At 39.5% G+C, this 27,816-nt stretch overlaps 1 protein-coding gene across 2 annotated transcripts in view; it reads left to right on the forward strand.

The window, feature by feature from the left end:
• The window catches only part of foxp4 (forkhead box P4), a 135,772-nt gene that overhangs the window by 101,898 nt on the left and 6,058 nt on the right, over window positions 1-27,816 (forward strand). For both annotated transcript variants that reach the window (XM_034314289.2, XM_034314287.2), the window contains exons 9-17: window positions 1,596-1,700; window positions 8,789-8,876; window positions 12,598-12,681; window positions 15,068-15,269; window positions 15,422-15,498; window positions 15,976-16,077; window positions 20,442-20,563; window positions 22,475-22,541; window positions 26,956-27,128. In XM_034314289.2, coding sequence (XP_034170180.2) covers window positions 1,596-1,700; window positions 8,789-8,876; window positions 12,598-12,681; window positions 15,068-15,269; window positions 15,422-15,498; window positions 15,976-16,077; window positions 20,442-20,563; window positions 22,475-22,541; window positions 26,956-27,128 — 1,020 coding nt within the window. The remainder of the gene's footprint in view (window positions 1-1,595; window positions 1,701-8,788; window positions 8,877-12,597; window positions 12,682-15,067; window positions 15,270-15,421; window positions 15,499-15,975; window positions 16,078-20,441; window positions 20,564-22,474; window positions 22,542-26,955; window positions 27,129-27,816) is intronic.

Raw genomic sequence — 27,816 nt, forward strand, 5'->3', positions numbered from 1 at the left:
CATGTAAGTTGTTGACATTTGTAAACAAAAACAATGTATGTTAATAAAATAATTCTAGGTTTCTTATGATTTTATGGTCAGTGAGTTAGCATCATTTTATCAATCAACTCATATATGTTAAAAACAAAATTCTGGGCAATTTTGTTTAGACTGTAGCTGGATGTAGTGCATTTTTTCCCCAAACATCTTTTATGCACAGTGAAGAAGTTTAAAAAGCAAACGTGTGGATGAAGGTGCTATTGGGAAAGCGTGAACATCCTTTTACAGTTTCATGAACTCATCCCCCATCAATGTTTTCCACCACATAGTGCTTAGCTGCTTGATTTTTCCCATATCTCTGTCACTATTGTTACCTCCTCCAGGTGCACAGTTACTTTGCGGACCTCCTCACAATACAATACTCATTTGCATTTTGAAAACATCGAATTTTGAAAGCCGGAAAGATATCGTAAGGTTTTAAGATTAGAGAAGTTAGACAGAAAAGACATTTGTGTTTAGCGTCCTGCTCGTGGTTAGAAAGTGGTGTATTGGCCTGTTTGGATGATAAACGGAGATAAACACATGACTCGGGCTGCTTTTGAGATGATGGTTTTCATTTAAAAGATATGCAGCAGATGTCAGAAACCTCTCACCACTGCCTTTGTTCAAACCTTTCATCTTGCAAAAGACACAAGCAGTATAGACAGTATGGCACGTCTGAGAGCCAGCATTAAATTTTATTGCTGTGACAGTCACACAGTGTGTGTAATGTGCTGACATGCGGTTACTGTATAGCTAAAAGCTATTTGACTTGCTATAGCGCCTAGAGTGTGTGTGTTCACTCTGTGTGTGTGTATGTAAGTTGGTGCCGTTGGCCTCTGTTTGTATAACCTGACCAGCTCCTCATGAACTGCTTTCACAGTGTGTTTTGTGATCATTTGTCTTGTGATACGTGGAAACAATGATCTTTTTATGTTTAAATTTTTTTTTTTTTTTAGTATTTCTTTTTTTTTTCGTGTAAGTGTCAGCAACAATTGTCTTATTGTAATCTTAAGAAAACTTGCATCACCTGCATTTCTGAACCCTTATCGAAGAACTTATTCTTTTATCATATTATTATATTAAGAATTTTCATTTCTGCATGAAAATTTAGAGGAGTCTCTAGGTACATCGAAGTTTCATTTGAGTTTGAAATTTGATTTGAATCATGATAAAATGATTCTTTAGCTATCTTTGGTTTTCAATTTTTGATTCATTTGGATTCATTTTTCAATGCTTATGTTTATTATTTTTCATCAGAAATGTTACTGTTGTTACATAAAAGTACTTTTGACAATTAAAAAAATGATTGTGATGTTCTGTGCATCAGTGCAGAATTGTAATGCGTATAAGAATTGATATATTTTGTTCTTCTTCTCCTTCCTATTCCTGCAAGATAGATAGATAGATAGATAGATAGATACTTGTGTATTCCTACATAATAACTTGGAGCATTTCAGATAAGTAAAAAGTAACAATCATATGTATATTTTTTTTTTATTTCAGCTGTAGTGATAGAAGACTAACCACACCTCTTTTTTTTCTCTCCCTCTTTTATTCACTTCTCTGTTTTTCAGCTCGTCCCATGAGGAACACACAGCTTCACACCCACTCTACGGCCACGGAGAGTGTAAGTGGCCCGGCTGCGAGGCGCTCTGCGAAGACATGGGCCAGTTCATTAAGTGAGTGACGCTCATTCGTCCATCCCCTCAACACACCTACACTCAATCATACACACACACACACACATACACATACACTTAGATATGAGCAGTAGGATCTGAAAAAGGCTAATCGAGAGAGAGACACCATGTTTAGGTGCAATGTTTGAACAGAAGGAGGGATGAATTCCACGGCGAGGTGGAGGATTAGGATGCTACTGCCTGTGACGGAGTGAGAGATTCTTCGTTGCTGTGGGATTGAACGTTGTGTACAAACACACGTCGATGTTAAATGAAGCGCTCGTAGTGCACTGAGAGGGTTTTTTTCATGGTCTTTTTTTCCCCCTTAACCCGTATGTTCTGTTTATATACAATAGAGATTATATTTTATATAGTCTTTTTGAGCTTATACTGGGAAGATGTCAAACAGCTGATTTGCACTGTTTCTAATAACCTTTCAATCTATCCTATGTACTTGGCTACTTAATTTGGGCACTTAACTACAAGTATATAAAGCACTACAAGTGCATGTGGACCAATCCAGATACTAGACGTATGTTCATATGAGTCAACCATGAAAAAAATGACTTATTATATTGGCCAGTTTGCAACATTGATAAATAATGTAGAGAAAATGAGGATTAAAAATGAGCTTTCATTGGATTTTTCATTTCAATTTAGCTTTCCTTCGGCTGTTCTGACTGAATGAATGGATTATGAAGGTGAAAAATTCTGAAATTTGATCCTGGTGAGGGTTTTTTTTTTCAACGTTAGCTTCTTTTATGAGTTCCTTCCCAAAAGAGGCACTTAATACGCGAGCAGGAAGCCAGTCTACACACGTTCAGAGGTCATGCCCTACTGAGCAACCATGGTGTGACATATCCCTTGAAAACCCCTTTCCTTCCTGTTGCCCTCTTCTCTCTTTGTGTGTGTGTGTGTGTGTGTCATCAGGTAGCTGTAACTTCTTGAAGCTGCCAGGCCCTGATTAACTCCCTGCTCCCATCTTTTCCTCTCTCTCTATCTCACTCCCTCTTTCCCAGCATCCCTCTGTCGGGTCAGGCAAATTGTTTCACGCTTCGTTAGCGGCTTACTTAATTAGCTCATTTACAATTAGAGCCCTTTGTTTCTCGGACGCTAGCAAAGACATCAAAAAGGAAGCTCCCTCTGCTCTTCTCCACACACACCCCCCCTCTTTATTATCCGCATCCCTCGCTCTTTTGGAGCGCAGTGCAGTCTTTGGGGATGGAGGGGGTTCGGGGAGATAAAGAGAGGAGCAGATCAGAGCGAGGACTGGGCCGTAAACAGCGCCGTTGTCTTTGTGTGTTAAAATAATGAGACTTCACAGCGGAAGAGCGCTGACACGTCCGCCTGTCATATGAGGCTGAGTCACAGCGCTGCCCTAGAGGCCTGTAAGCCTCTTCTGAGTCTCTCTTCTCTTCTCTTTCTGTATTTCCCTTCTTTTCCTTATTTTTTTTTCTTTTTTCTTTTCTTTCTGTTTAGTGAAAATGACAGATATGTCACAATATTGGTGAAGCAGGAAGGGAATATCAATACCAGTGTTGCTCTTCTCTTTGTCGTTTGTTTTTTTTCTCTTTTCATGTGGATAGTTTGCAGATATGGGTTTATATTGGAAAACGTCACTCTTAAAGTGTGAGAAGCGTGAGAACATTGTTCTTAATTGTTAAATGTTTTCTAATAAGTTGGAACGTACGAAGTACGGAAAAATAGCCATCTGACTGGATTCGAAATTGCTTCCTATGCATACTACTCATACTAAAACTATGTATATTCATATTCGTAGTATGTGAATTAAACTATAACTATTTATAACATAACTATTTAAAGCATGTCAATGATATTTCAATCCACTCAATCCAAGTATGCACCGAGAGCTCTCTGGTGTACAGCCTCCCACAAAATGTAACATGGTCATTTATTTAAAAAAATACACAATTCACATGAGGAACCAGTTTATTTAAAATGACCTCAGATGGCTTATGACCCAAAACAAGCCCATGTTTGTTGGTTACAACCAACAATGATGCAATAAGGAAGTGTAAAGAGGCGTGAACATAATGAGAAACCTGCTTTAGACATCATTTTGAAACTATAGTACAGTGTACTATAACACATCTACAACAAATGGCTAGTTTTCTGTTCTGTGTAATGTTAGCTGACACTGCCAGTTAATAATTAAAGCGCGTCTGTGAAAAATAAGCTGGGAACTAGTGAAGAAGACAGCAGTGACTTAAAATAACTAACCCTTCGGCATGGCAGACACGTCAGGTGTCTCTCGTCCACATCACCCCGCTTTAGATGCAGAGGTTTAGCCTCGGGCTCAGGGGCTCCGCCTCTTCCAAGACATTATTCAAATTTCCCGCCAGCGTCCCTGGCGACTGGCCTGAGGAGCGCGCTCAGTGCGAGCGAGGGGGTTTAGGGGGAGCTGGAGTGGCGGAGAGATGACGGCTGCTGACACAAACATCAAAGAGCCAGGGAGTCTGGGAAAGTTTTAAGAGCAAAGCTGTTGTTTGGTTGCGCGGTGTCTCATTTCACAGAGCCCCGGGGCATGCAGAGAAAGGGATGTTAGGGGAAAATAGAGGAAGAGAAAGAGAGGGAAAGAAAAAGAGAGAGGGAGGGAGGAAGGGAAGGGAAGGGGGGACAGATAATGCTGTCAATCCTGCCCTTCGTGGCCCAGCCAGCGGTTTTTATTCATCGCTATCAGAAGAGAGATAGCATAAGGTGGACTTTTTTTTTTTTATCTCCCCCTTCTCTCGCTTTTCACTTTTTTTCTCCACTATAGATCCATTTGGCCGCCTGCCACTTGCAGCGTCTGTTCCTCTGCTGTTTTTTTTCTTTCTTATAGAGTAGTGCAAGTTTGATAAAACACCCATTCACTACTAATCCCTATCCTTTCCCTCTTTTCGCTCTCCCGCGCCTGAGCTCTTTAATGATCTTCAATTTTCTCTGGCATGTCCAGACTACATGTGTTAGAATACTCAGGCCTTTTGTTGGCACTTGACTTTTTTTTCTCAGTCGTTGTAAATGCAGCTTAGATCCCAGCGAGTAAACAGTACCTCATTGTCGGCTCCGTTGGAAGAAAAAAAAAGTGCGGCTACTGTTTATTATATGCCATTAAAGCATGTGGTGTGTCTCTCGGTCTCTCAGAGAAAAAAAAAAGAGAAGGGAAAGCAAAGAGTGAGATCATGTTTTTATCATCATTCACATGTAGAAGGAAAAAAAGGCTATCTGCGTCTGGCTTAGTGGAACATATGACATCATTGTTTTCATTTAATTTCCTCGCGTCTGCCTCCTCACGATTTCCCTCAAAAAGTGGAAGAAAAAAATTCTAACGCTATTACTGTATGTCAATCAGCAAGTGATGGAGAGATAAATGAAGGGATCAGAGGATGAGCGATTTGCAAAGGCACGGGAATTCCCCGATGAGTAGAACGATCGCAGGAGCTTTAGACTGAGAGTGATTTGTAGATCAGTGCTTATGAGATATGACTCAGCAAAGTGAGAACGGGGTACGTGTGTGAGTATGTGTGTGATGTAGCCGTCGGTTTTTAAGATCAGGATTTCCCCATGGGATCAACTAATCCCCGTACCTTTGGACCCCAGAGAGCGGGTGCTTTATGGGGCTTAAACGTGAGGAAAGAAAGCTTTTTCAAGTTTCTTTCCACTGAGGGACATCCAAAAACACGTTTATTCCATCTTTCTCGCTTCCCTGGGCTTTCTCATGACCTCTGAACTCTAGGTAATATCACCCCAGCAGGTATGTGGTCATGTGACCTCCCGAACACCTGTGGTTTATGACATCATTGTTGGCGCTTAGTGGGCAAACGGCTACTGTATCAGCGAATTAGAAACTGGAAAGTTTGTGTGTGTGTGTGTGTATGTGTGTGTGTGTGTGTGTGTGTGTTAACCTGTTTGTTTCCTGTAACGGGGAATGACGGGAGACCTTATGATCTTTCTCAGCATGTTTCTATCCTGCCCTATCCGGGTTATTTACAGTTTAACACCCAGACCTTCCATATGCTGGACACAGTCACTGTACACACACACACACGCGCACACACACACACACACACACTCACACACACTAGCTCTTAAATCTCTTCTGTGTGTGTTTTTCACTCCAAATTCCCTGTTTCTCCACATTCTTCCCTCCTTTTTTTCCAACTTTCAGCCCTTTGGATGCTCCACACTCCTCTCGCTGTGACTTCATCGTACTTTCCCGCACTCTTTCAGCTCATCAACTCTCCGTCATTCTCGCTCTTTCTCACTCCGGGCGTCATCTGTTTGTTTTGTTTTTGGAGAGAGGTAGATGATTGCTTCATGAAGAAAAACACAGTTTGGATGACTCTCTGATTGGGAACTGGATTTACTGACTGTGTTCCCTGAAAACAAATGATATCATATCCAGGTGTTTTTTTAATTCCCCTTCCCACTCATGAAGGTCGTGATCTGTAGCGCCTGATTCTTTTTTATTATTATTATTTCTCAAAACACCGTTAAGTTGAAAGAAAAAAAGGATCCTGTCTTTATTGCTTTTCCAAGATTGGACTTGGACATCTGTGACATTTAAGTTTTTTTTTTTTTTTTTTTTTTTTTTTAATAAGGGACGTGACTGGGTTATCATACTTGCTTATTTAATAGTCCACACTAGAACTGAAAAAAAGAAGTGGTTTGTGTGTGTGTGTGTGTGTGTGTGTGTGTGTGTGTGTTTGTGTGTATGTGTGTATATATGTGTATTCCTGTTTCCCTTCCTAATGTTTATCCCAAAACAATCAGCCAACACTATATTGTTACATTCTCCCCACACCCAAGCACACACACGCAATACTACACAATACTACACTCTTTCACTGCCCCTTTCATGTGCTAATATTATTTATATTTTCACAATAGAGGAAATAGAGTTTATACACTGGGTGAAAAGTGTTTCTTTGGGTGGAAATCCGCCATTGTGGAGCGTTTCCTTGAACGTAGAGCCCAAAAGAGCTCGGACACAAGCCTCTTTTCCGAATGGGAAAATAATCAGACTATCTAGCGGCTGGACTTTTGATGTGGCTGTTTGTTTATATGAAGTCATGCTTGGCCGGGACATCCTCGCTGGATGCGACCTCCGTGTTTGTGTGTGTTGTCAGGCTGCGGTGGCTGCAGCACTAAATACACGCTGCACACACCCTAATCTGTCTCCGCAGCAGTCCTAAAATTGTGTGTGAGTGTGTTTGTGTGTGTGTTTACGTGTGTTAAACGGTGGCAGACAGCAGACGTATGGATAGCGGCAGATGCGTCGCTGAAAGATGCCTCAGCATGTTGGCAGATTTCTCTCTAAGCCCTCGGGTGTATTTATGATCTTGACGTCTGCAGGCAAAGCTGGATAGAGTTTCAAGTGTGGTTTTGCGTTTCTGTTTGTAGTGTTTAACTCTTGATTTTTTTGGCTTGGGTGAAAAGATTCCTTTAGATTTTAGTACTAAAATGATTTTGTACGTTTGTAATATATTTAACACTCTATAGTTAAGTGATTTTGTTTACATAATCTTATTTTAAATATTTGAAAATCTAACAGAGGAATAGGTGTACGTGAAACAGGTTTATCATAATTATTAATTTCTTAATTAATTAAAAAATAATTGAGAATTTGTATTATAAAAAGTTTAGTGAATGGAGTAAAGTTAGTATTTTATTGGAATAAAAAGTCCAACATCTTCATCACACTAATTAGGCCCTTTTGCCCACATATTTTTGTTTTATAGTTAGTACTAGCACTGTCTGTAAGTCTTTTATCTATAAGAATAGCACCTGCCTTTAATGAAACGCTCATTAGAGTCGCATTGTGATCTGAGAGTGAGCAGTTAACTTCCACAAAGATTCATATTTCCTGCAATTCTATATCTTTTTGTTTGGTCTGTGCCAATAATAGTGATTAAACTGTAATAAAACACAGTGGTTGTTCAAGTTATTCGAGGAACAAGGTAAATTAAAAAAATATTACTGTGGAAACATGAAACAAAGTGGTTATTTTAATACCTGTCACATGACCTAGTTTTCTCATTTACACTCACACCTTTGTACAAACAGCAAACACTTCACTGTTTATTTGTGTTGCTTAGTTGATATTACATGTTTTAATGGCATGAACATATCTTGGATGTGCAACATAAAGTTTCTATGGATGCAATGATTTGATTCTGCGATGTTGGCCAAAAATGGCTGATTGACCTAAAACGATTAAGCACATCTTTAGCTATAAGTAAAATAATTGCACTGAAACCCAAAAATGATCATATTGCTCTTCAATCTATGCAACCAACTATGTGCCACTGTTAGCTTCTGGTTGCTTCGGCTTTGATTAAACCATTATATTAATCACAGTGGAAACGTGGAAGAGCTGATGATCTTACATTTACTTCAGGATAGGTTACTCCCATTATTTTTCATCGTGACCCATCGAAAAGAGAAACATTACAAATGTATTATACTGTCCAAAAATATTTGACACTCAGCTTATAAGAATTTATAAGATAGGCCACAGATCTACTACAGGCCTAACTTGCTTTTTGATTTGATCACCTTCAATGAAATCTATTGATTCACATAAATGATCCACTTGGCCAAAATTTGACTCCCAGCTTAGCAGCTAATTTTACTGCCAATAGCTATGGTAATGCTGATGGCCCACAATGTCTAAGTAAAGCTCTGACTCAATAATAGTAGCTGATCCATAATGCATTATTGAGGTACTGCACTTGAATGCACATGAATGGCTGTGCTGGCTGTGAATCAGCAATAAATGCACTCTAAAGCAACCAAAACAGATTTGATAATTAGCAAACATCTGTCGTGATGTGGCATCTTTTCATTATTTAACATTTTTAAACAGTTTTTGCTGTTAAAATGTAGTATTGGATCAGTATTGTCTGATTCTGTGAACTCAGATAATTTTTTTTTTGCTGAAAATGAAAAAAAAACCTATATTTTGCTGCAACCTTAAAACCAATTGGATCACTGAAAAAATTAAAGCTGACTTGAATGTCTTTTGCTAAATCTTGAACATGAGGGTTAACTGTTTTTCCTGTGTCTTCTCTCTTGTTCTCTCTCAGGCACCTCAACAGTGAACATGCCTTGGACGACCGCAGTACAGCCCAGTGTCGGGTCCAGATGCAGGTCGTTCAGCAATTGGAGATACAGGTTAGATACACACATGCTCACACACACACACACACACACACCCTCACAGTTGTACACACGCATACACAAACCATTTACAGTTAATTTCTGTCTTATATAGAAAATAATAGCTTATTTTCTGTATTAGAGAATAATATAGAACCTTTAAAAGTGATCTTTGTTGGCTTTGGTATCACACAAAATGAAATCCAAAATGATGTTAGTTCATACCACAGCGCAGTTAAATTCTCGAATGTGATTGGTCATAAGGTGCTTCTGTAGTGACAACGCATACACACAGGGACTTGTATACACACAGGGACATTCTCCATAATCTAAACTTATTAATAAACAAATTGAAAAATTCATTGATATGGTTTCTGCGAGGATTTCACGTTTATGGAAGGAGTCTTCAGTGTCAGCGCTTTCTCAGTTTCTCAGTAACATAACAAGCTGCATTTTTGTGTTTTAAACTTCAAGAGACAAAAAAAAGAGAAGCTGGTGACAATTTGACAGTTTCTAACTGTTGTAACGTAGATGTCAGGAACTACAGACATCAGAAACCACATTAAACTATGTAACTATAAATGCATAAAATGCATTAATTGTAGCCCAACTGCAGTGATATTAGAGGAATAAAACACTTCAGGATGTGCCGTTATTGGAAAATAATCAATAATCACACCACTACGTCATGGAATGTTTTCCTAAAACAGTACTTCTTTGTTTTATTCCTCACTTGAATATCACTTTCAACCCAAAAAAGGCCTCCTTCTACCAAACAAAAGTTCTTGCTCCAGGACAAATTGACTGCTAACACGCATCCGTCTTGCTGTCAGTCAAATGTTTAGCACACATCAAGCTGGTGAGATGTTATCCAGTGTCTGTGTGTGTGATCAAACTGGATGTTGATGCTGTCTGGAGAGTGTGTAGTGATGCTTAACGATGGCCCACACTGACACACCATTACGTCGCATTAAGAAAAAGCCAGTGGCTACAGGAAACATAGTCTGGGCGAGAAACACACACAAGCAGTTGCAGACTGTAATGCATGGCGACATGAGCGAGGTAAGCTGTCAGAGCATGGAGCGGGGGCTTTTCTTTCTTAAAGAATACTGAGATAGCCCAGTTGGCGAGTTTTTACACCATGACGGCGCACATTAGGACTCTCCAATTAGCACACTCACCTTATCTGTCGCACTATATTTCGTCGTCCTTCTGTTCATTCCTAAAAATAATGCTTGTAAAAGCAAGGCTGCCAGTGTCATCCTGAGGTTAAAAGTACATTGGTATTTATCTCCATCTCATTCCAAGCTTGATCGCTGCCTTATTACACACAGATCAGCTAATGGGCAAATAAACAGGCCAGAGCTAGCAAAACACAAACAGAGTGGAAAACAGAAAGAGGGAGAAATTATCCTTAAATAAGGGTTTAACAGCAGGGACGTTTTCTTCAGCTGAAATCTGTGGCTGTGTGCTGAAGGGCCTGTGGAATAAATACACTGCATTATTTCGAATTTCCAAATTGGATTATGCTGTTTTTTTGTTTTTTTTTTCAGTCATGACTGCATTGGTGAAATATATTGCAATATGGAATGGATTGTTCTTCACTAAAAAATTAATATTGTCACTTATAACTCTAATGTAGGTCCAGAGGTCTGAGTGCATTACCAGGAACTGGGTTAATTTAAACGGTTATGGAAATCATAGCATGCACTACAAACCATTACATCATATAATACTGGTATGAACCATACACTTACATCTAGCAGTACAGTTACAGTACAATCTCCTGGAAACGTGAAAAATATCCTTGTTGTCATACAGTTTATTTACAGGATCAGTAATGTATCCATCTGTTCATCCTTTCATGTCATTTCATGAAAAATCTCGATTAATTTCAACAAGCAAGCGACAGGGATGGAGTCAGATTTTGCTCATTTTCAAACATACAATAAGGTACAATGCCTTTAACATTAAAATGAGACTTTTCAAACAAATTGATACAAATCATACAAATCAATTCCTCCATACATTCATGAAACAAATTTAGTTCTGTAACAGTAAGAATTACATGTGACATGATTGCTTGTGGTTTTAGATTTAAGTATATGTAATTATAGCTATTTTGTCAAATTGTACATATGTAAGGAATAAACATAATGAGGAGTGCACTTAAGTGTTTTATTCCTCTTATACCAGAACAATAAAAGGATTACAAAATTCTTTCATTAAAAATGACACGTCATACTTTTTATTCATTTAGAGTTACATGTAGGAAACCTTTTAGCACTGTTATAACAGCTATCAACAGTTATTTTAACCAGCCTCTCTTTTCTTTCTCTTTCGAAGTTACTAAGACAAGGGGAAAAAAATGCAGCTTGTGTGTTTCTCCTCCAGAGTTGTGCTGACACTGGAGACTCCTTCCAAAAATGCTGAATAAACATCACAAGACAAACAAATCACCTCCACAGAAAAAAAAAAATCTTCACAAAAAAATTCACCATACCAATGATTACACACATTTGTTTAAACTGTTTATGTAGTGCATCAACCTAGTAAGATGTTACTATAGAGGAGTGTTGAGGCGTCAGCTGCAGTTTATGAGCACCACATCATTCTGGACGTAGCGTTCAGCAACGTCATACACAGATGAGTACAGCTGCAGGGCAAGACAGAGCGCAGGAGGGAAAGAGGGGTTTCATTCCAAACTTGAATAATGGGAGGTGCAACATGATATATGACCATCTCATTGAGCTCTGGACTAGGATTCATAATTACACCCGCAGGAAGGTATCCAGATTCCCTCTTCCTCACCGTCTTCTCCGGCTCTCTCACCTTTTCTCTCACATTCTCCCGTTTCTTGTTGCCTCACAGCTCAATTGAATTTAGACTCCTTCGATTCTTTAGGCATTGTACACTGTAGACTGATGATGGGGCCCAATTTCCTGACAGCTCTTCTTCCAAAATATCTAAAACAAGCAGTAAATACACTCTATATTTAGAATTACAATATATAGGTCAGTTTACGTTCTCTCATCACTCACTTTGTTATCTCATTCTGTATTTCACTTACAGAGAGTGGGGAAAAAAAAACAAGAGTCTCCTTTTAACCTAAAGATCCAGAACATGGAGATTGTAATGAACAAAAATAGTGTGGAATGACAAGAGGCATAAAAATAATATTTATACACCGAGACTTCATAAATCAGGGCAATATGATAATATGATTGTTAGACTTAGTGTGTAGTAATCACATTATTGATTACAAGTGGCTGAGTATGATTTGTAGAGTCTCACTGTAGGCAGATTTGCCCACATATCTGAAAAAAAATAAAAAATAATAATAATAAAGGATCAGACCATCTCATAAGTCTTACATGTCATCTTAATTTCTGCGTTTGTACAAGAAAAATCCTGATTTGACTAAGCCACATGTACAGCAATCACATAAATCACATAAAACATAAGCTTTAATCTGGAAAATTCTGATTTTGTGTTTCAGGGATTTATTTTTTATTATTTTTATTTTTTTTTTTTTTACAGTTCAGCCAGAAAGTCTTACAACTTGCTTAAATTGTATATGCTCAGTAACAAATACATAAATAAATAATCAAGCTGACTGTCTGAAAGTGAACAAATACACATATGATTCTATAGTTTATTTTGCTGTCATTACTAACATTTTGTGTGTGTTTGTGTGTGTGTGTGTGTGTGTGTGTGTGTGTGTGTTTGCTTGCAGCTGGCCAAGGAAAGTGAGCGTCTGCAGGCCATGATGACCCACCTGCACATGCGTCCATCAGAGCCAAAGCCTTTCAACCAACCGGTACGTCTACGACCTTTAACCCCCACCTCAGTCTCTACATCCTCTTTTAGGATTATTTGTATTTGTTCTGCATTTGCATCCATGTCTATAAATCAGAATAAATAAATCAGGTAATAAAATAATTGCTCATTATGGCCCAACAAGGCAGAACAAGTCAGTCTCAGTGTAATGTAGTGCGTGTCTAAAGTAAAAACTGTGCCCTCTGTTGGCATTTCAAGGAACTGCTCTTTTCCTTCTCTGCTCTCTGCAACCTTTAAACATTTGCACTACTTTCTAGAGGGCCATGAAAAAAAAAGAGACATGGCCTGTATGTTGAATGTTACATTATGCAACACGAAGGCTTAAATGTTTACCGATTATCTAAGTACACATGTTTTCTTGAGTCATTAATCGTGTGTCTAAACAAGCGTCTCAAATGCAGTTTAAACACAGGCTCAGTGTTAGGCTCTACATACACCAACTAATCACTTACAGCTGGACTAGTCTCTGCTTCTGCACAAATGAAATGACTTGCGGTTGTGTGTGCTGTCTGTAAGTGTGTGTGAGTGTGTGTGTGTGTGTGTGTGTGGGAGAGAGAGAGGGAGAGAGAGAGGGAGAATATAGCCTACCTTCTCAGTTAATACAAAGCTCTGCGTAATTTTTTCTAGCCACCAAGCCCAGCTCGCAGTGATTAGGTGTCTAATGAATATTTCATGGCAAGATTGATGAGGAGTCTTATTAAAATATGAAGATGTTGAAATTAATTGACAATTAGAACTGGAGTGTCTTAATTTGGAATAGGGATATAAAAAGCGGGACGGAGGGGCGGAAAAATAGGCGGCGTCTCCTGTTCTGTTTGGAGACAAATCCACGCAATGGGGTTCCGTCAAAACGGTAATGGGGTGCCAAGTCGGGGCTCGATCACTGACGAGAGAAAGCAAGAGAAGCCCACTGAGCTAGCAAAGAGGAGGAGTTTAGAGTCGTCCCTCATGAGGACGTCGCTCTCAGTCATGGCTGTTCAGTGGGCATCATGGCAAGCTGGCACAGCGCCAGTGTTAATTAAGTACCTGTTAAACAATTTTGCCCCCCTAATTACTGGAGATGGGCCAGGTTGGCTTGGTGATGAGAGGAGGTGAGGAGAGACAAAAAAAAAGGGAGGGGTGGTGCGGTTTAATTCGCCATATTAGCTTCAAAACCCATCGCTGCTACACCTCCTGCCCCTCCTTTCTCCGTTGTTGCACGTGCTTGTGATGGTTTTAATTAGAGGAAAACAAGCAGCCCTGGAAAAGCCTCCCTCCGTCTCCCAGCGCTCCTCCACACACCCGCTGTAGCTAATTGGGCAACGCTAGCGAGGGCGGCTAACCACAGCCACGTGCTGTTTGTTGCCAGATTGTGTTCCTCCTCCCTTTCATATTGCTTTGTTTTTGTTCTTTTTGCATCACTCTAATTGCGTGCCGCTAAGGAGCTTTGGCGCATATGCACATGTGTCAAAGATGCACAAGGGGATTTTTTTTAAAATCCCATCTTAGTGGATTGTCTTATAATGGAGCCTGTGTGCCAACTGGCCCTGGCGTGGCTGGCGTGGCGCTCGCTTCTCAGCATGGGAGCGATAGCGAGTTTACGGCGATTATATTTCCCTACGCTGTAATGAGAAGGCAGGAGATTATTGTACAGCGCTGCGTGTAAGAATCAAAGCTGCAATGAAACGGGATAGCATGATCCTGTAAACCAAGTGTGTTTGAACTTCTAAAAAACTATTTTGTGGTTGACTGAGGAGCTTTGTGGTGAGAATAAAGATCTAAATTTACACAATTGATTTAGCCCCCATTTTATAATCACTAATCAACAGTTGACCATACTAAATCTTGCACAGTTTATTTTACTATCATCTCAAAAATTAGCAAAGCAAGTAATATTTATAGAAATAGACACACAAAATCTCTTTTCCCCTTAGTCGTAAAAAAAGAAGTTTTATTACACTTTTCTGGGACATTTTTGCTAGCAGAATATCAAATTGACCTTAAAAAACTTTATAATATGATATTTAAAATTATTTTTATTGTTCATTAGACAGTTTTCTATATAACAATTAAATTTTTAATAATTAAAAAAATGAACTTTAACAGAGCATAAAGATGATGGGAAAATCACAAATTTTCAGCATTTGAGTATGTTGCAGCAGAAAAACATAAAAGGCAGCTGTCATTTTACCAGTTTTAATTCCAAACATTCCAACATTTTTAATTATTTATATTGATCATTATAAAAATAAATTTGCAGAGTTGATTTAAACATTGATAATAGTTTATTTGGACCTAGATAGAATATAAGGGCTCATATGTAGTGTCTAAATTCACTTATTTCTCTCTGTCTCTCTCTCTCTGTCTCTCTCTGTGTGTCTCTGTAGCTGAACTTGGCGTCGAGCGCCTCTCTGTTGAAGCGGGACAGCGAGCCTTTCCCCGAGGGTTTACCTCACCCTCCCACTTCGGCTGCAGCTCCCATCACCCCCCTGAGGCAGGGCCCGTCCGTCATCAGCTCCTCCAGCCTACACGGTGTCGGTTCCATCCGCCGGCGCAATTCTGACAAATACTGCACCCCCATCGCATCTGGTCAGCACACTCACACACACACACACACACACAAACACACACTTTTACACATAATGTACACATTGGCTACACACTCACCATATATACTTGACCTGATGCCGTGTGTTAAATTAAGTTCCTAACTGAACTGTATGTTTTTTGTCTGTTGGCAGAGCTCGCCCAGAATTGTGAATTCTACAAAAACGCTGACGTCAGACCTCCATTCACGTACGCTTCTCTGATACGGCATGTAAGTCACCCCGAACCCGAATCTATATAATCAGAGACGACCATCCAACCGAAGTTAACCATTTAACAATCATGGGTTCAACTGTACTATAAAAAGTTCCCTTTGGCTATATTATGTATAATACAGACGTGTAACAAAGACTTCTGGTATTGAACTAAAAAAAAAAAAAAAATGACAGAAAGAGAAAAACGAGTTTGTTAGGGTGTTAGATTTGGATCTTTGCACTCTGTGTCTGAGTTCTGAGCCTGAGTCTGTGTGTGAGAGGAAGAGAGGCGTGAGAGTGTGTGTGTGTGTGTGTGTGTTCATAACTGTGGATTTATGATCATTTCCAAGCACGGTGTCAGCCATGCTGAAATGCACACCTCCAGTTATAACACAGTGACTGCAGATGGCTCATCAGCTAATGTGTCTCTAATAGCAGCCATTTCAATCACTTTCTCTCTCTCTCTCTCTCTCTCTCTCTCTCTCTCTCTGTAGGCTATTCTTGAATCCCCTGAGCGACAGTTGACTCTCAATGAGATCTACAACTGGTTTACACGAATGTTCGCCTATTTCAGGAGAAATACAGCAACCTGGAAGGTGAGACATGCAGTAGTCATCATATTGCTGTAAAATAGGCAGATTTCATTTCTGGGGTTTTCTTTGCCACAAGACAGCCTTATGTTTGCTCCTATTAGATTTAGATTTAGTTTAGTTACCTGCCAAGTTAAGAAAACATTTCTGGTTAAATGAGTGTGGTTTATTTGTTTGATTTACCCTTTGAGTCATGTTTCATATGGTCATTTTATTGAGTAAGCGTCCTGCCTTTAAGGCCGGCTGCTCCCTCCACCTAGCAACATGGCTGAACCGCAGACGCACTGAGTCAGCCCCATTGTTCTGCCTGATGCAAACAGTAGTAAATTCTGCCCCTGTGCCAAGGGCCACATTCTGATAACATGCAGCCGTAATTAATGATGCCAACTCTGTTCCCGGCCAGCCAGGGCACGACCCCGCCTGCTTTCTTTTCCGTTCTGTCTATCCCGCTCTTTTGTGTTGCCCCAATCCGCCGTCTCTATTGTCTCCTGTGTGACTGTGGGAGAAAAAGCAGGCCAACGTTCTGTCTGGCGTTTGGTAGAGGAGAAAAATTCACTTAGCGGGCATTTTTTGCTCGTCCTGTCGGCCTTCTGTAACTGTTAATCGTGAGATCGTGAGACGATATTCCTGTACTAAAAACAGAGGCTTTACCTTTCAGAGAAGGTTCTAAGTAGAACCTAGACACCTAGAACTATACCCCTTTTTTAAAAAGTACACAGACAAATTCATAATTCTTACAAAGTCATAATGCAATACAAAGTCAATTTGTATGAAGAGATACACGTTCAGCTTAGGTGTGGATTTCTACCTTTTCTTACAATTTAATTAGTGTAAAATCGAATCAAATACAGCCAAATTGCCCTTGTTTGAATTTAAACATTTTTTTCTCATGAGATCTGGTTGATAAGCCGTGCCCAGGTGTTAATAAAAAAAATTAAACCACTTCAAAAAGACTCGGTTAAATTTAATCATACTGCAGTCGGAATGCGCAGCTTTGAACTAACGGGAGAAAACATTTGAAGAAAAAAGGTTGTATCTGGAGGAATGGTTCCGTGTAGATTCCTCACTCTTTAAAACAGTGTTTCCCAGTCATAGAGGAGTTCAGATAGAGCACCTTTAGAATGCAAAGAACCTCTTAACTATCTAAAGAACCCTTGAGGACTTCTTTAAAAGCTAAATTGCATCTCTCTTCTGTCCTCATTGCAAGTAACTAAAAGTAATTTCATTTAGTTAGTGTAATAGTTTCATTTCATGGATATTCTGTGAAAAGCTTAAAAAAACTGCTGTGTGTGTGTGTGTGCACATACATGTGTATGTGTGTGTATGAATGTGTGGTTTTCATTAGGCTAATTTCATTTTTCACTGAAGGCCTGCATGTCACTGTTTAATGTCAGCCTTCTGATTGCCGGTCTCAAACCCAAGCTGAAAGCGAGAAATACCGGATAACTTTCAAAATAAAAGTGCACCAACTTTTTGAACTCTGAAAACTAAAAATACAAGTCAGATGGATAAGAAGAACACACACAACTTACTGCTCACTAAGCACCAGTTAGGAATCACTGGTCTAAACTGGTGGGACACTGGATGGCCTTGAATTTTGAAAGCACAAACTATTTCAATAGCTGAATTCCTTTCACTGTATGTGTATGCATGAGACCAGGATTCATGGTCTGTCACTCTCAGCCTTGTCTCCACACACACACACACACACACACACACACACACACACGCAAACAGAGGTTTGTTTTATCGCACCACGGTCACGTCGCTCCCTTATCGGTTGGTTTAATTCCGGCCGCTGATTAGAGTCCGCTCAGCGCTGCTCCACTGTGCCGCTCTATCGCGGCCCTGCATCTCTCCCCAGGAGCCTGGCACTCCTCTGGGCACCACGGCTAACATGTCTGGTCTACACAGACCCCCTATGATCGGCCTACTACGTGTGTGTGTTTGATGTCCAGTCACACACTTTAAACCACATGTGATTCAGTTACCACATAGACAAGAAAGACCTGATAGTGAAAAAGAACAGAACCTGCCTCCCACTTCATTTCTGCCTGTCTCTTTTTGTCAGACTTCTTTTCTCTTTAGTGACTTTCACTACATTCCTCTATATTCCTTTCTTGGTTGTTGTTGCAGCTTGTCAACATCACCATGTCAGAATATGGCATCAAATTGCAAACCTCAAGACATCTTAAGGCCACTTTAGGACTGCGATCTTACAGAACTTCCTCTCAGGTGCTGTCTGAACAAAAAAAAGGGCATGAAAAGGAAAAAAGAGTAAAAAAAAAAAAGGAGAAATGACTTAGCCCTGGAGAGCAGTTTAGAGAGGTCAGAGATGGAGTGATAAGGAGAAGCAGAAGAGAAGACAGGTGGCTTGAATATCTGCAACGTCTCATTTCACTTTTATGAAATTTAACAATTAATAGATGCAGTTCCTCGTGTTCTCATCTGCCACTGTCTTCCTCCCATTTTCTCCCTCTCTCTTTTGTAATATATCCACACAATCTCTCTCTCTCCCTCTCTCTTGCCAGTCGTTTGGCTGCGGTATTAAATATAGAAATGGGGCTCTATGTTCTCCGGCTCGGTTAATGGCCATTCATATTTCATGGAAAGAGCAGGAGGAAGTCATTGATCAGTCACAGGCTGTCCCTTAGGTGTAAAGATGGACCTTGCCTAGAACCATGATTCGTATCTATAAATCTTAATGCTCTTTTTTGCAGTGCACACTCCTGTCGTGCGTTTGCAGACGACTGTTTGATCTCAGGTCAAGTGTTTCTTGTTACACTTCAAATCTAAACAGTAAATCTTTTTTTTTTTTTTTTTCAAACACAGCATCAAAGAGGGAAAACTGTCTGAAGTGTGAAGCTCTAGGACCACTTTATTGTAAACACTGCTATTTATTTAGGCTTGTTATGTCTGGTTTTTGCATTTACTCAGTCGTTTAAATGTCTGTCGCACTGAAGATGACTACTTAGCCTCCTTGTGTCTTCTCTAAGCTGTTCAGAATTCATGCCCATTAAAGTTCCTTGTATCCTGGAGTGTTTAATTGATGGAAAGCGTTTAGCCGTACATCTACATTATGCTGATCAGTATTTAAAACAGCTGTAAAATGGTTAATATGGCCACAGGAAGACGAATAGCCAACCCTGATGAGATGTTAAAATGGCGTCTGGCATGCCAGTTCCTTTGTGCGGGCACCGCCACTCAAGTAGGCGAGACCCATTTGACACCCACGTCACGAGTTCCATCTTTTCTAATATCGCTGCCCCTCTCCAGAGCATCTACGCCGTCATCTCTCACACGCCACGAGCACACACCCAGCCAGCAAAGCATTTTGTTTATGTCTGCTGAGGCTGACCCTCTTTAAATTGCCGCTAATGTTTTAACTGGGAGAATTAGTCTTTCATCACGGATGGGAATGCAAATAAAATTGGCGAGGTGGCAGGCTGAAATTGGGGTCATACTAATTTGCAAAACTAAGCATCATCGCTCCTGCGCCGGGAAATTTATTCAAAGGAGGGAGGCCTCGTCTGATTATGGCACTTGTAATTACGGTTAGGAGTGATTCCGGCATCAGCAGTCCCTCCCTCATGGGCTGTGAAAAAAAGGAGCGTGTCAGAAAAAATACACAGGATTTAATTATACACGAATTAAAATTGGTAATGAAATTGGGCATGAACAAACTACAAATAGCAGATGAAAAGGAAGGGGCTTCCCTCGGGGGTGTTATTCTGGATAGTGGCTGATTAGTGAAATTTAAAAAAAAAAATGATGGGGGTTTGCTTGTGGGGGAAGAAAGACACATCTTTTTTTTTTTTCTTACTTTTAGCATTTGGAGACAGAGAGCTTTTTTTTCTTCTTCTTCTCCTCCTACTGGTGTGACGGTGTGGCACCCCGGTGTCACTACTCCTTCGGTGGAATATGCACTTAATTGGTGCTGTGTGTGTGTGTGTGTGTGTTTGTGGTGGAAGGCATAATCGTGTGTGTGTGCAGGGAGGAATATGAGATGAGGAGATAAACTCACATCCACACATCCCTCATTGAACTGAACTATGCAGCCTTTTTTATGCTTATCATCACAAGCAGGCTTTTAATTAGAAAGCAGGTATACGATTTACGCCGTTATTAAAGACTGTTTAGACGAAGCAGTACTGTAATTGCATTTCAAGCAATAACACGTGACCAATTGTGCTTCTCTCTCTCTTCCTCTCTCTCAGTGTCTCTTTCTCTTTACATTCATATTTGCTATAAATATTGAAACTGAGCTTGTTACTATTAACAAATGGTCATCTATTAGCTGTACTTTTTGTCTCATATGCACCTTGGAGAATTTCTAAATTTTTTTTCTCTCTCTCTCCTGACTTACCCAGAATGCCGTGCGCCATAACCTGAGCCTCCACAAATGCTTTGTGCGAGTGGAGAACGTCAAGGGTGCTGTCTGGACTGTGGATGAAGTGGAATACCAAAAGAGGAGACCACCAAAGATGACCGGGTAGGTTTTTTTTTTTTTTTTCTAATTTCTAGCGAAGGCTTAAAGGTTTTTATCCCATTCATATCCATGACAAATACATAAAACTCATAGCTACTTAAAGTCAATGAATATCATATAATTAAATGAATCAACAGAATGTCTGACTTCTAATTAAACTCGCCAAATTTGTTGTCATTCAGAGATGCCAACATTTACAGTTTCGCCATAGCATTTATGAGTTTTGATCGTGATGTCTCATTTAAACTTTTTGCACTTAATGTGCATCCATGGCGTGTTGGCATTTTTACTGACTGCTCTGGTTTTTTGGAAAAATTTACACCTTTGATGGCTCTGCTCCTTCAGCTACGTAGAGCAGACAGCGAGCTCTGAGTGCAAAACGTGTGACAATCTCCACTTTTCAGTTTTAGTAAATCATCAGTACGTCATATCTCATTGGGTTTCCCAGTGTGAACACACTACTCAAACTAGAAGTGCATACAAAGTATGCAAGAAGTACAGAATTATAGTGCTTGAAGTTCCCAAGTTATTTTTAAGACAAAAAATAGTCTAAAGTCTAAGTCTAAAAAAAATCTCTAAGTGAAATCTGTCATTGTCAGAAGAGTTAAGAAGTACGATTTAGCTTTGGCATTAACCCCTTGCTACAGCGATAAAAATCAATTTCCTAGTTTTCAAGTTAAAGCATTAGCCAGAACAAATATGAATAACATCACCTGGAAGAAAAGCCAGTTCACTGAAATTGAAAGGAGATCCTTGGTCTTGTGAGCCAATAGGAAACAAGAAGGCGGAGTCTCTTAGATTGGTTAAAAACAAATGAGGAGCTACTAATTATGAAGGAGCCTCACACCAGATTTTGCCTTGCCATTTTCTTACTATTACTTGAAGCACACACACACACACATACACACACACAAACACATACACAAACATGTACTTTTTTGTGATAAAATTCTGTTTTTTCTCTCTTCCTGCTACGATTTCTTAGTCCGTCGTGCGAATGAAAGGAGCTAATTTGATTCGCTATTGCAGCTGCTTGCCTACCCACACCATTTTATAATAAAGTGTTCATTCTACAGCTTTTGCTGATGGTTACATAAACACGAGAATCTATCAGCCACAACCAGGTGCCAACACTGTGATCATATTTCTTATATTTATTTTGAGTTACGATCGTGAAAATGGAGCCTTTAGGCAGAATGGAACAATGCCAGCTATCAGTGAATCTGATTCCTGAAGTCAGCGCTTGCATTCCTGCAGCATAGCTGAGGTCCCTTCCCAATCCATACACTTTCCGTTCTTTTGAGTTTATAAGTGTAATAAGAGTAATAAGTTTGTTTATCCAGAATATTCTTCCTGAAACTGCACGTGGATCTCTTTGGTCCAGTGCTAGTCTAAGGTGTAGCAATGTGGTAATCATTATTGGCATGCAAGATTGCCTTAATAAGCTTCCTATCATTACCATTTTACTTCAGAGTAAGCACAAAGGTCCGTTTTGTGTTGTGTGTGTGTATGTGTGTGTGTTTCCCTTCAGTGTCTTTAGCATTTAGTGCACAAGGCAAGCAGATGCACGGCAGAGAAGCACGCCTGCTTGCATTTGAGCAAACAGATGTTAGGCGCTTTCTCGAGACCTGACAGAGTGACGATGGGAAATTACCCACCTGATTTCAGTCCTGTAGCACACATGATGTGTGTGTGAGTACACAACAATATGCTGTCAGAGCGAATAAGTGCAGAGCGGCTCAGTTCTCAGTTTGTTTGCGTGTCTGCATGGACGCATGCAAAACGCTGGAGTGAAACTGCCTTTCGTCAGTTTTCTTTTCTTCGTGGCTGTAATTATTCCACCCCTATGATTACTAATCCCCTCTCTCTCTCCCTCTCTCTCGCTCTCTCTCTCTCTCTCTCTCTGTTTTCCAGAAGTCCCACTCTGGTGAAGAACATGATCTCTGGACTGGGCTTTGGTTCCTTGAATGCCAGCTACCAGGTGAGTGTGTGAGAGAGTGTGTGCCTGTTAGATATCGCTCGCTCCTTGTACACACACACGGCCGGATCGAGCACACAAGGGCGCTGATATCAATTTCCTCCACTAATTAGCACATTCTCCCAAACCTCCTCTCATGTCCTCCCCACCACACACACACACACACACACTCACACACTCACACACACACACTGAGTCGTGATTTATAGCATCAAGTATTTGTCAATTAAGGTCACAGCATAAAATTAGTGTCTGTCCTAGAAAATCCATTTGAAAGCCACTGTGTCATGTGGCTTATGTTATTTCAGTCAGTGTTCAAAAACCTCAGCACTGTGTGCGTGTGTGTGTGTGTGTGTGTGTGTGTGTGTGTGTGTGTGTACGTGATGTACTGAAGCTGTAAGGTTCTGTGAGGTTCATGGGTTCATGTGACCAAGTGAGTGTGGCTTTGTGTTTCTTTGTGTGTGTATGTGTGTGTGTCTGTTTCTGTGTGTGTGTTTTTCCCGCACTGTGAGGGAACAGAGATGGATCTGGGAGGTCAGCCCCTGTGTGCTCAGTCTGTAAGTGTGTGTATGTGTGTGTGTGTGTGTGTGTGTGTGTGTGTGTGTGTGTGAGAGAGTGTGTGTCTCCTGCTCACTCACTCTCTGTCAGGTCTGTGCCCATCCATCTCCTCACAGGACAAGCAATGTCGGCGCCTGAAAAACAAACAGCCCAGCTAATCATGGCCACACACACACACTCACACACACACACACACACACACACGTGTACGCTTCGTCTCGGCCCAGTTTGTCCCTCACTAACCCCGCAGGCCATCACTATGGAAATGGGACTGCTCAATCTGAAAAGGCCACAGATAAACAAACCTTAAACAAAAGAGCTGCAAAGATTTACATTTCACTGTCTCATCAAGAAAGATGGCGTTACTTTCTTTGTTTTTCTGGTTTCTTTACGTGTTTTTTTAATCTTTTCTATATTTATTAAAAATAAATTAGAAACAAAAATTTCAGTGTCCAGTTAAGAACAACAAAAAAAGATCATTTTTTGATCTTTACAACATGCAGTTTGTAAAAAATGTTATAATTACCACTATGAACACACTTTTGCGCTAAACACACCATAAAAAAACCTAGAAAACGGACTCATTTGTAAAGCTCACTTTATTACAAAAGTTAAACATCAAGGCAAGGTTCATCCCCTGAAAGTTAGAATTCATTAAAAGTGAAAGAAGTTGGACAGTTTAACACTTTGTGCTGAACATGTCAGTTTTCTGCTTCATTTTAAAACAGAATTTTAACACACTATGACACACATCATGTTAAAATTGTAAATAGTAAATGGAGCGTTGTTATTTGGCACAGTACTTAAGTTTGCAACATTGGGTAAGTAGAATTAGTATAGCTGTCTTTTAGGTTTTACAAGAGTTTGTTCAAGATGAAGAATATCATTTTACATTTTTGGTTTTTTTTTATTTTTATTTTTAAAAATGAAACTTTCACTGCTTGGCAGATCAATGGAAGAACATTCAACATATGTGAAACAACATTAGTGGTGAGGGCGGACAAATCAATACTTACAGTAGATTTAAACAAATAAAATAAACACAGTGTGAAGCAAGTCATAAATTAAAAAAAAAATTATAAAAAAATAAAATGTATTTTTAAAGAAATAAATAAAGAAATAAAACAAACACAATGTGAGGCAAGTCATAAATAAAAAAAAAAAATCTAAGAATAATATATTTTTGGCCAAAATATTTTTTTTACCACAAGTCTAAACAAATTGGCTGGTAAACTAGTTAAGTTATTGAGCAGATTTGACAAACTCAGTCCTGTGCCCTGACTTTGAAAGTAACTGTTTAGGCACATTGCAGATTTTATTAATAAAAAAGACAAAAAGAACTGAACAAGAGGCATGCCGTGTGCAAGATCTGTCATACCAAGCTAAAATATTTCAGAAATACAAAGAACATGTGGAGTCATAACACATGTTTCCTTCCTGAGTTGGAGGAAATGGAGAATGGAGAACACTCGAGCAAGCGGCAGAACTTCTACACAATTCAGAAAGGGCAAAGTGAACTAGCAGGTCAACTGCATGTTTCTTCTCAAAAAGATTTGTGCCTCGATGCTGTTGTGAAAAACTCAGGCTATGGCTTAGTGTTACACACCCTGGAGCCGAGGTACAGTGTTTTAAGTTATGCTTTAAAAGTGAAAAGTGATGAAAAAAGTGACAAGCCATTACTGTTAGAATCGAGATGCATAGAGAATCATTTTATAATGGCACCCTGAATCAAAAACCATTGAATCATAGAGAACCTAAAAATTTGCCCTCCTGAACATATCACACACACATATTGTGTATAAAGTAAGCACATGAGTGTCCTCATACTGCGCATGACTGTTACGTCCAATATATGAGTTTATACCGCACCATTTTAGTTGTGATGTCGATTTGCAGTGTTAAGGTGTCATTATCAGCATGTCAGTATGAATAGATGGCACACACTCATAAGCATTTTACCATGTCTATAAATATAAATAATCCCATTTCTCGCTTTGTCATTTTCTTTAAAAACTATACATATATATAAACTATGTTTATATATTTTCATGTCCCACCTCCACCCTTTCCCTCTGAAAACGAAACGGACGCCTATTTTTCGCCCTCTCGTTCTCGGCTTCACGTTTTGGCAACTCTCATCCATTTGGGTTGGCACTAAATGCACATAAAGTTCTCAACTCGACTTATTCTGAAACCACTGCGCCAAAATGGGAGACACTGACCAGAACTCCTTTCCTCTCAGCATTAAAATGTCAATATGTGTGTTTTTTTATCCTGCCAACCATCACTTTACACTTCCCTTATCCTATTAAACTCTTTTTCCATTTCTCAAACTAGGAACAAATCAATTTTATGTGTTATCATAAGAATTCAGCAAGTGGTTCATATACATGTGTTGCCTTATATTTATTTATTTTTTACTTTCCTCTTGAATTAGGTCTTTTTTAAGATAGTTTGAAGTAATAATAATAATAATAATAATAATAATAAGGCCATGAGTAAGTATGCTTTAAGACTATGTGTATGAGTGCCTGAAAACAGCAGAATTCAGAGTAGCTGAGGATTCACACGATTTGAAAGGACGTATCGCTGAGCAAAGGCGTTGTGTAGACCCGAGCTGTTGTGCGTCTGCTGTGTGGAAGTGAGGGGACCCCTAGTGGTGACATCTCTCAACCTGCACTTCCAGTGATCCCATCAACTCAGCTTCATCAATCTTTAAGCATTGTACTGGCATTAAATTAGCATTGAGTTTAATATAAAGTTTCTCAAAAGTCAGCTTTTGTGTCTTTATTAACTACTGTTTTCAAAATACATTAACATGTGCAATGAGATTCCATCAAAAGGCCACCAGACTCCAGTCATGGGCTACACAGCAAACTGCAAAGTAACGTAGTAAAGAGTGTGTGAAACCTCTCAGCCTCCATCAAATGTTACTGTAGTATGACGTCTATCTTTTGACATAGTAGTTAGGGTGGATTTGCGCATGCCTGTGGACTTTTTACCTCAAGTGACTTAAAAGATTTTTTTTTCAATTGTTCACTGTCCATGCTGTCCATTTGACTAAAAAGCAGTGAACGGAAGCCTGACTTATTGATACAGTAATTGACATGTGATACAAAAGGGACTAATAATAATAATAATAATAAGAAGAAGAAGAATATAAAACATGAAGAAAACAAGAATAAGAGTAAAAACAGGGAGAAACATATAAACTAGAGTTTGTAAAATATAAAACCAGAATGAGATTAAATAAAAACAGGAGAAATCATTTTTAATTAATTAAAACAGAATTGTAAGTGTCAACAAGAAGAGATGTGATGAAGCCTAAATGTCGTTGGCTGTTTTTGAAAATCATGTCCTGTAGTTGCCTTTCTGATCTCAATTGGTAAATCATTCCATTTTTTTTAAGGTGCATAAAAACAGAAAACTGCTTCACCATGTCTTTTCTTGTTGGCTTTGGGTACACTGAGCAAGCTCTGAGATGCAGCATTACAGGTAATACAAGAGTAGAAACACAACGTCTGAACATAAGTTAACGCGGGGAAATGTTCAGGCCTGTACAGAGCGTCCGTCATAAACCAGGCCAGCTGTGTGCTCCTGTACTGCAAGTCACTACCTGATCACAGCGTGCCTCCACCTCCTGTCAGCTTTAATACAGCTATAAATCCTCTCACTGCCTACTCTGACCTGTGTGACCTCACAGTGCCTGCTGGTCCGGGCACACACACTCATATGTGAAGTCGTAAGCAGGCACTGTGATATACTGTATTATGCATGTGGTATCTCCAGCCACTATATGATTTATACTATTGGTGCATATCACTGATAGTTGTGTGTGAATGTTTATTTGTGTGTGCAGGCAGCACTGGCGGAGAGCAGTTTGAGCCTCCTGAACAGCCCCACGCTGATAAACAACAGCACAGGAGCCAGCCTCAACATGCTGCACGTGGGTCATGATGATGTGAGCAGCACCGTGGAACAGGTGAACAGCAACGGCAGCTGCAGCCCTGGCCTGTCTCCACAACAATACGGGTAAGACAGGACAAGATATAGACAAAAAAATACATTTACACACCTTGCAAATCTGCATTTTCCTCCTAGTCTTACCAAAATTCTAATTCTGAATACTTCACTTAACTGTTATGTTTATGAATCTACATATCACAGGTCACCTGAGAGTATAAAGGTGAAATACATGTGTCTGTTTTAGGAAAAATTAAACAAAAAGCTCATTTTAGTCCCTGTCACATGACCTCCAGTTCTTATTTGCGCTCCCATCTGTAATCCAAAGGGCAATCCTGTAACACAGGAAGTAGATTTATTTCCATAAACGCTGTTTATGTCACTAATCCTTGCATTGAAGATACAATATATTGCCATAAAATTATAATTCTATTGCTGTAACATCAGAAGACCTCCAGCAAACTGGGTCTTTAGCGAGGCAGCTATGTAAGGAATTAAACACAAGATATGATGTAATAGGAAAATAATCCATGATGAGGTGGTATGATGCAGCGTTGCAGTTACTTCCTCGAAGTTGATTTTTATTTTTTTTTTCGTTTAACAGCACGTCCCGGAATGTTTTAATCCTCTTGTACCACAGAAATTTACCAACAATTACAACTTTTCATTTATTAAAGGACAGCATATACTTTTTATCCATTTATAGTTATATTGAATGTAGTGGAACGGCCACAAAACAAGTTAGTTCTTGTTATCA

Source organism: Pangasianodon hypophthalmus, chromosome 20 (genome assembly GCF_027358585.1).
Source record: "Pangasianodon hypophthalmus isolate fPanHyp1 chromosome 20, fPanHyp1.pri, whole genome shotgun sequence".
NCBI classification, from domain to species: Eukaryota; Metazoa; Chordata; class Actinopteri; order Siluriformes; family Pangasiidae; genus Pangasianodon; species Pangasianodon hypophthalmus.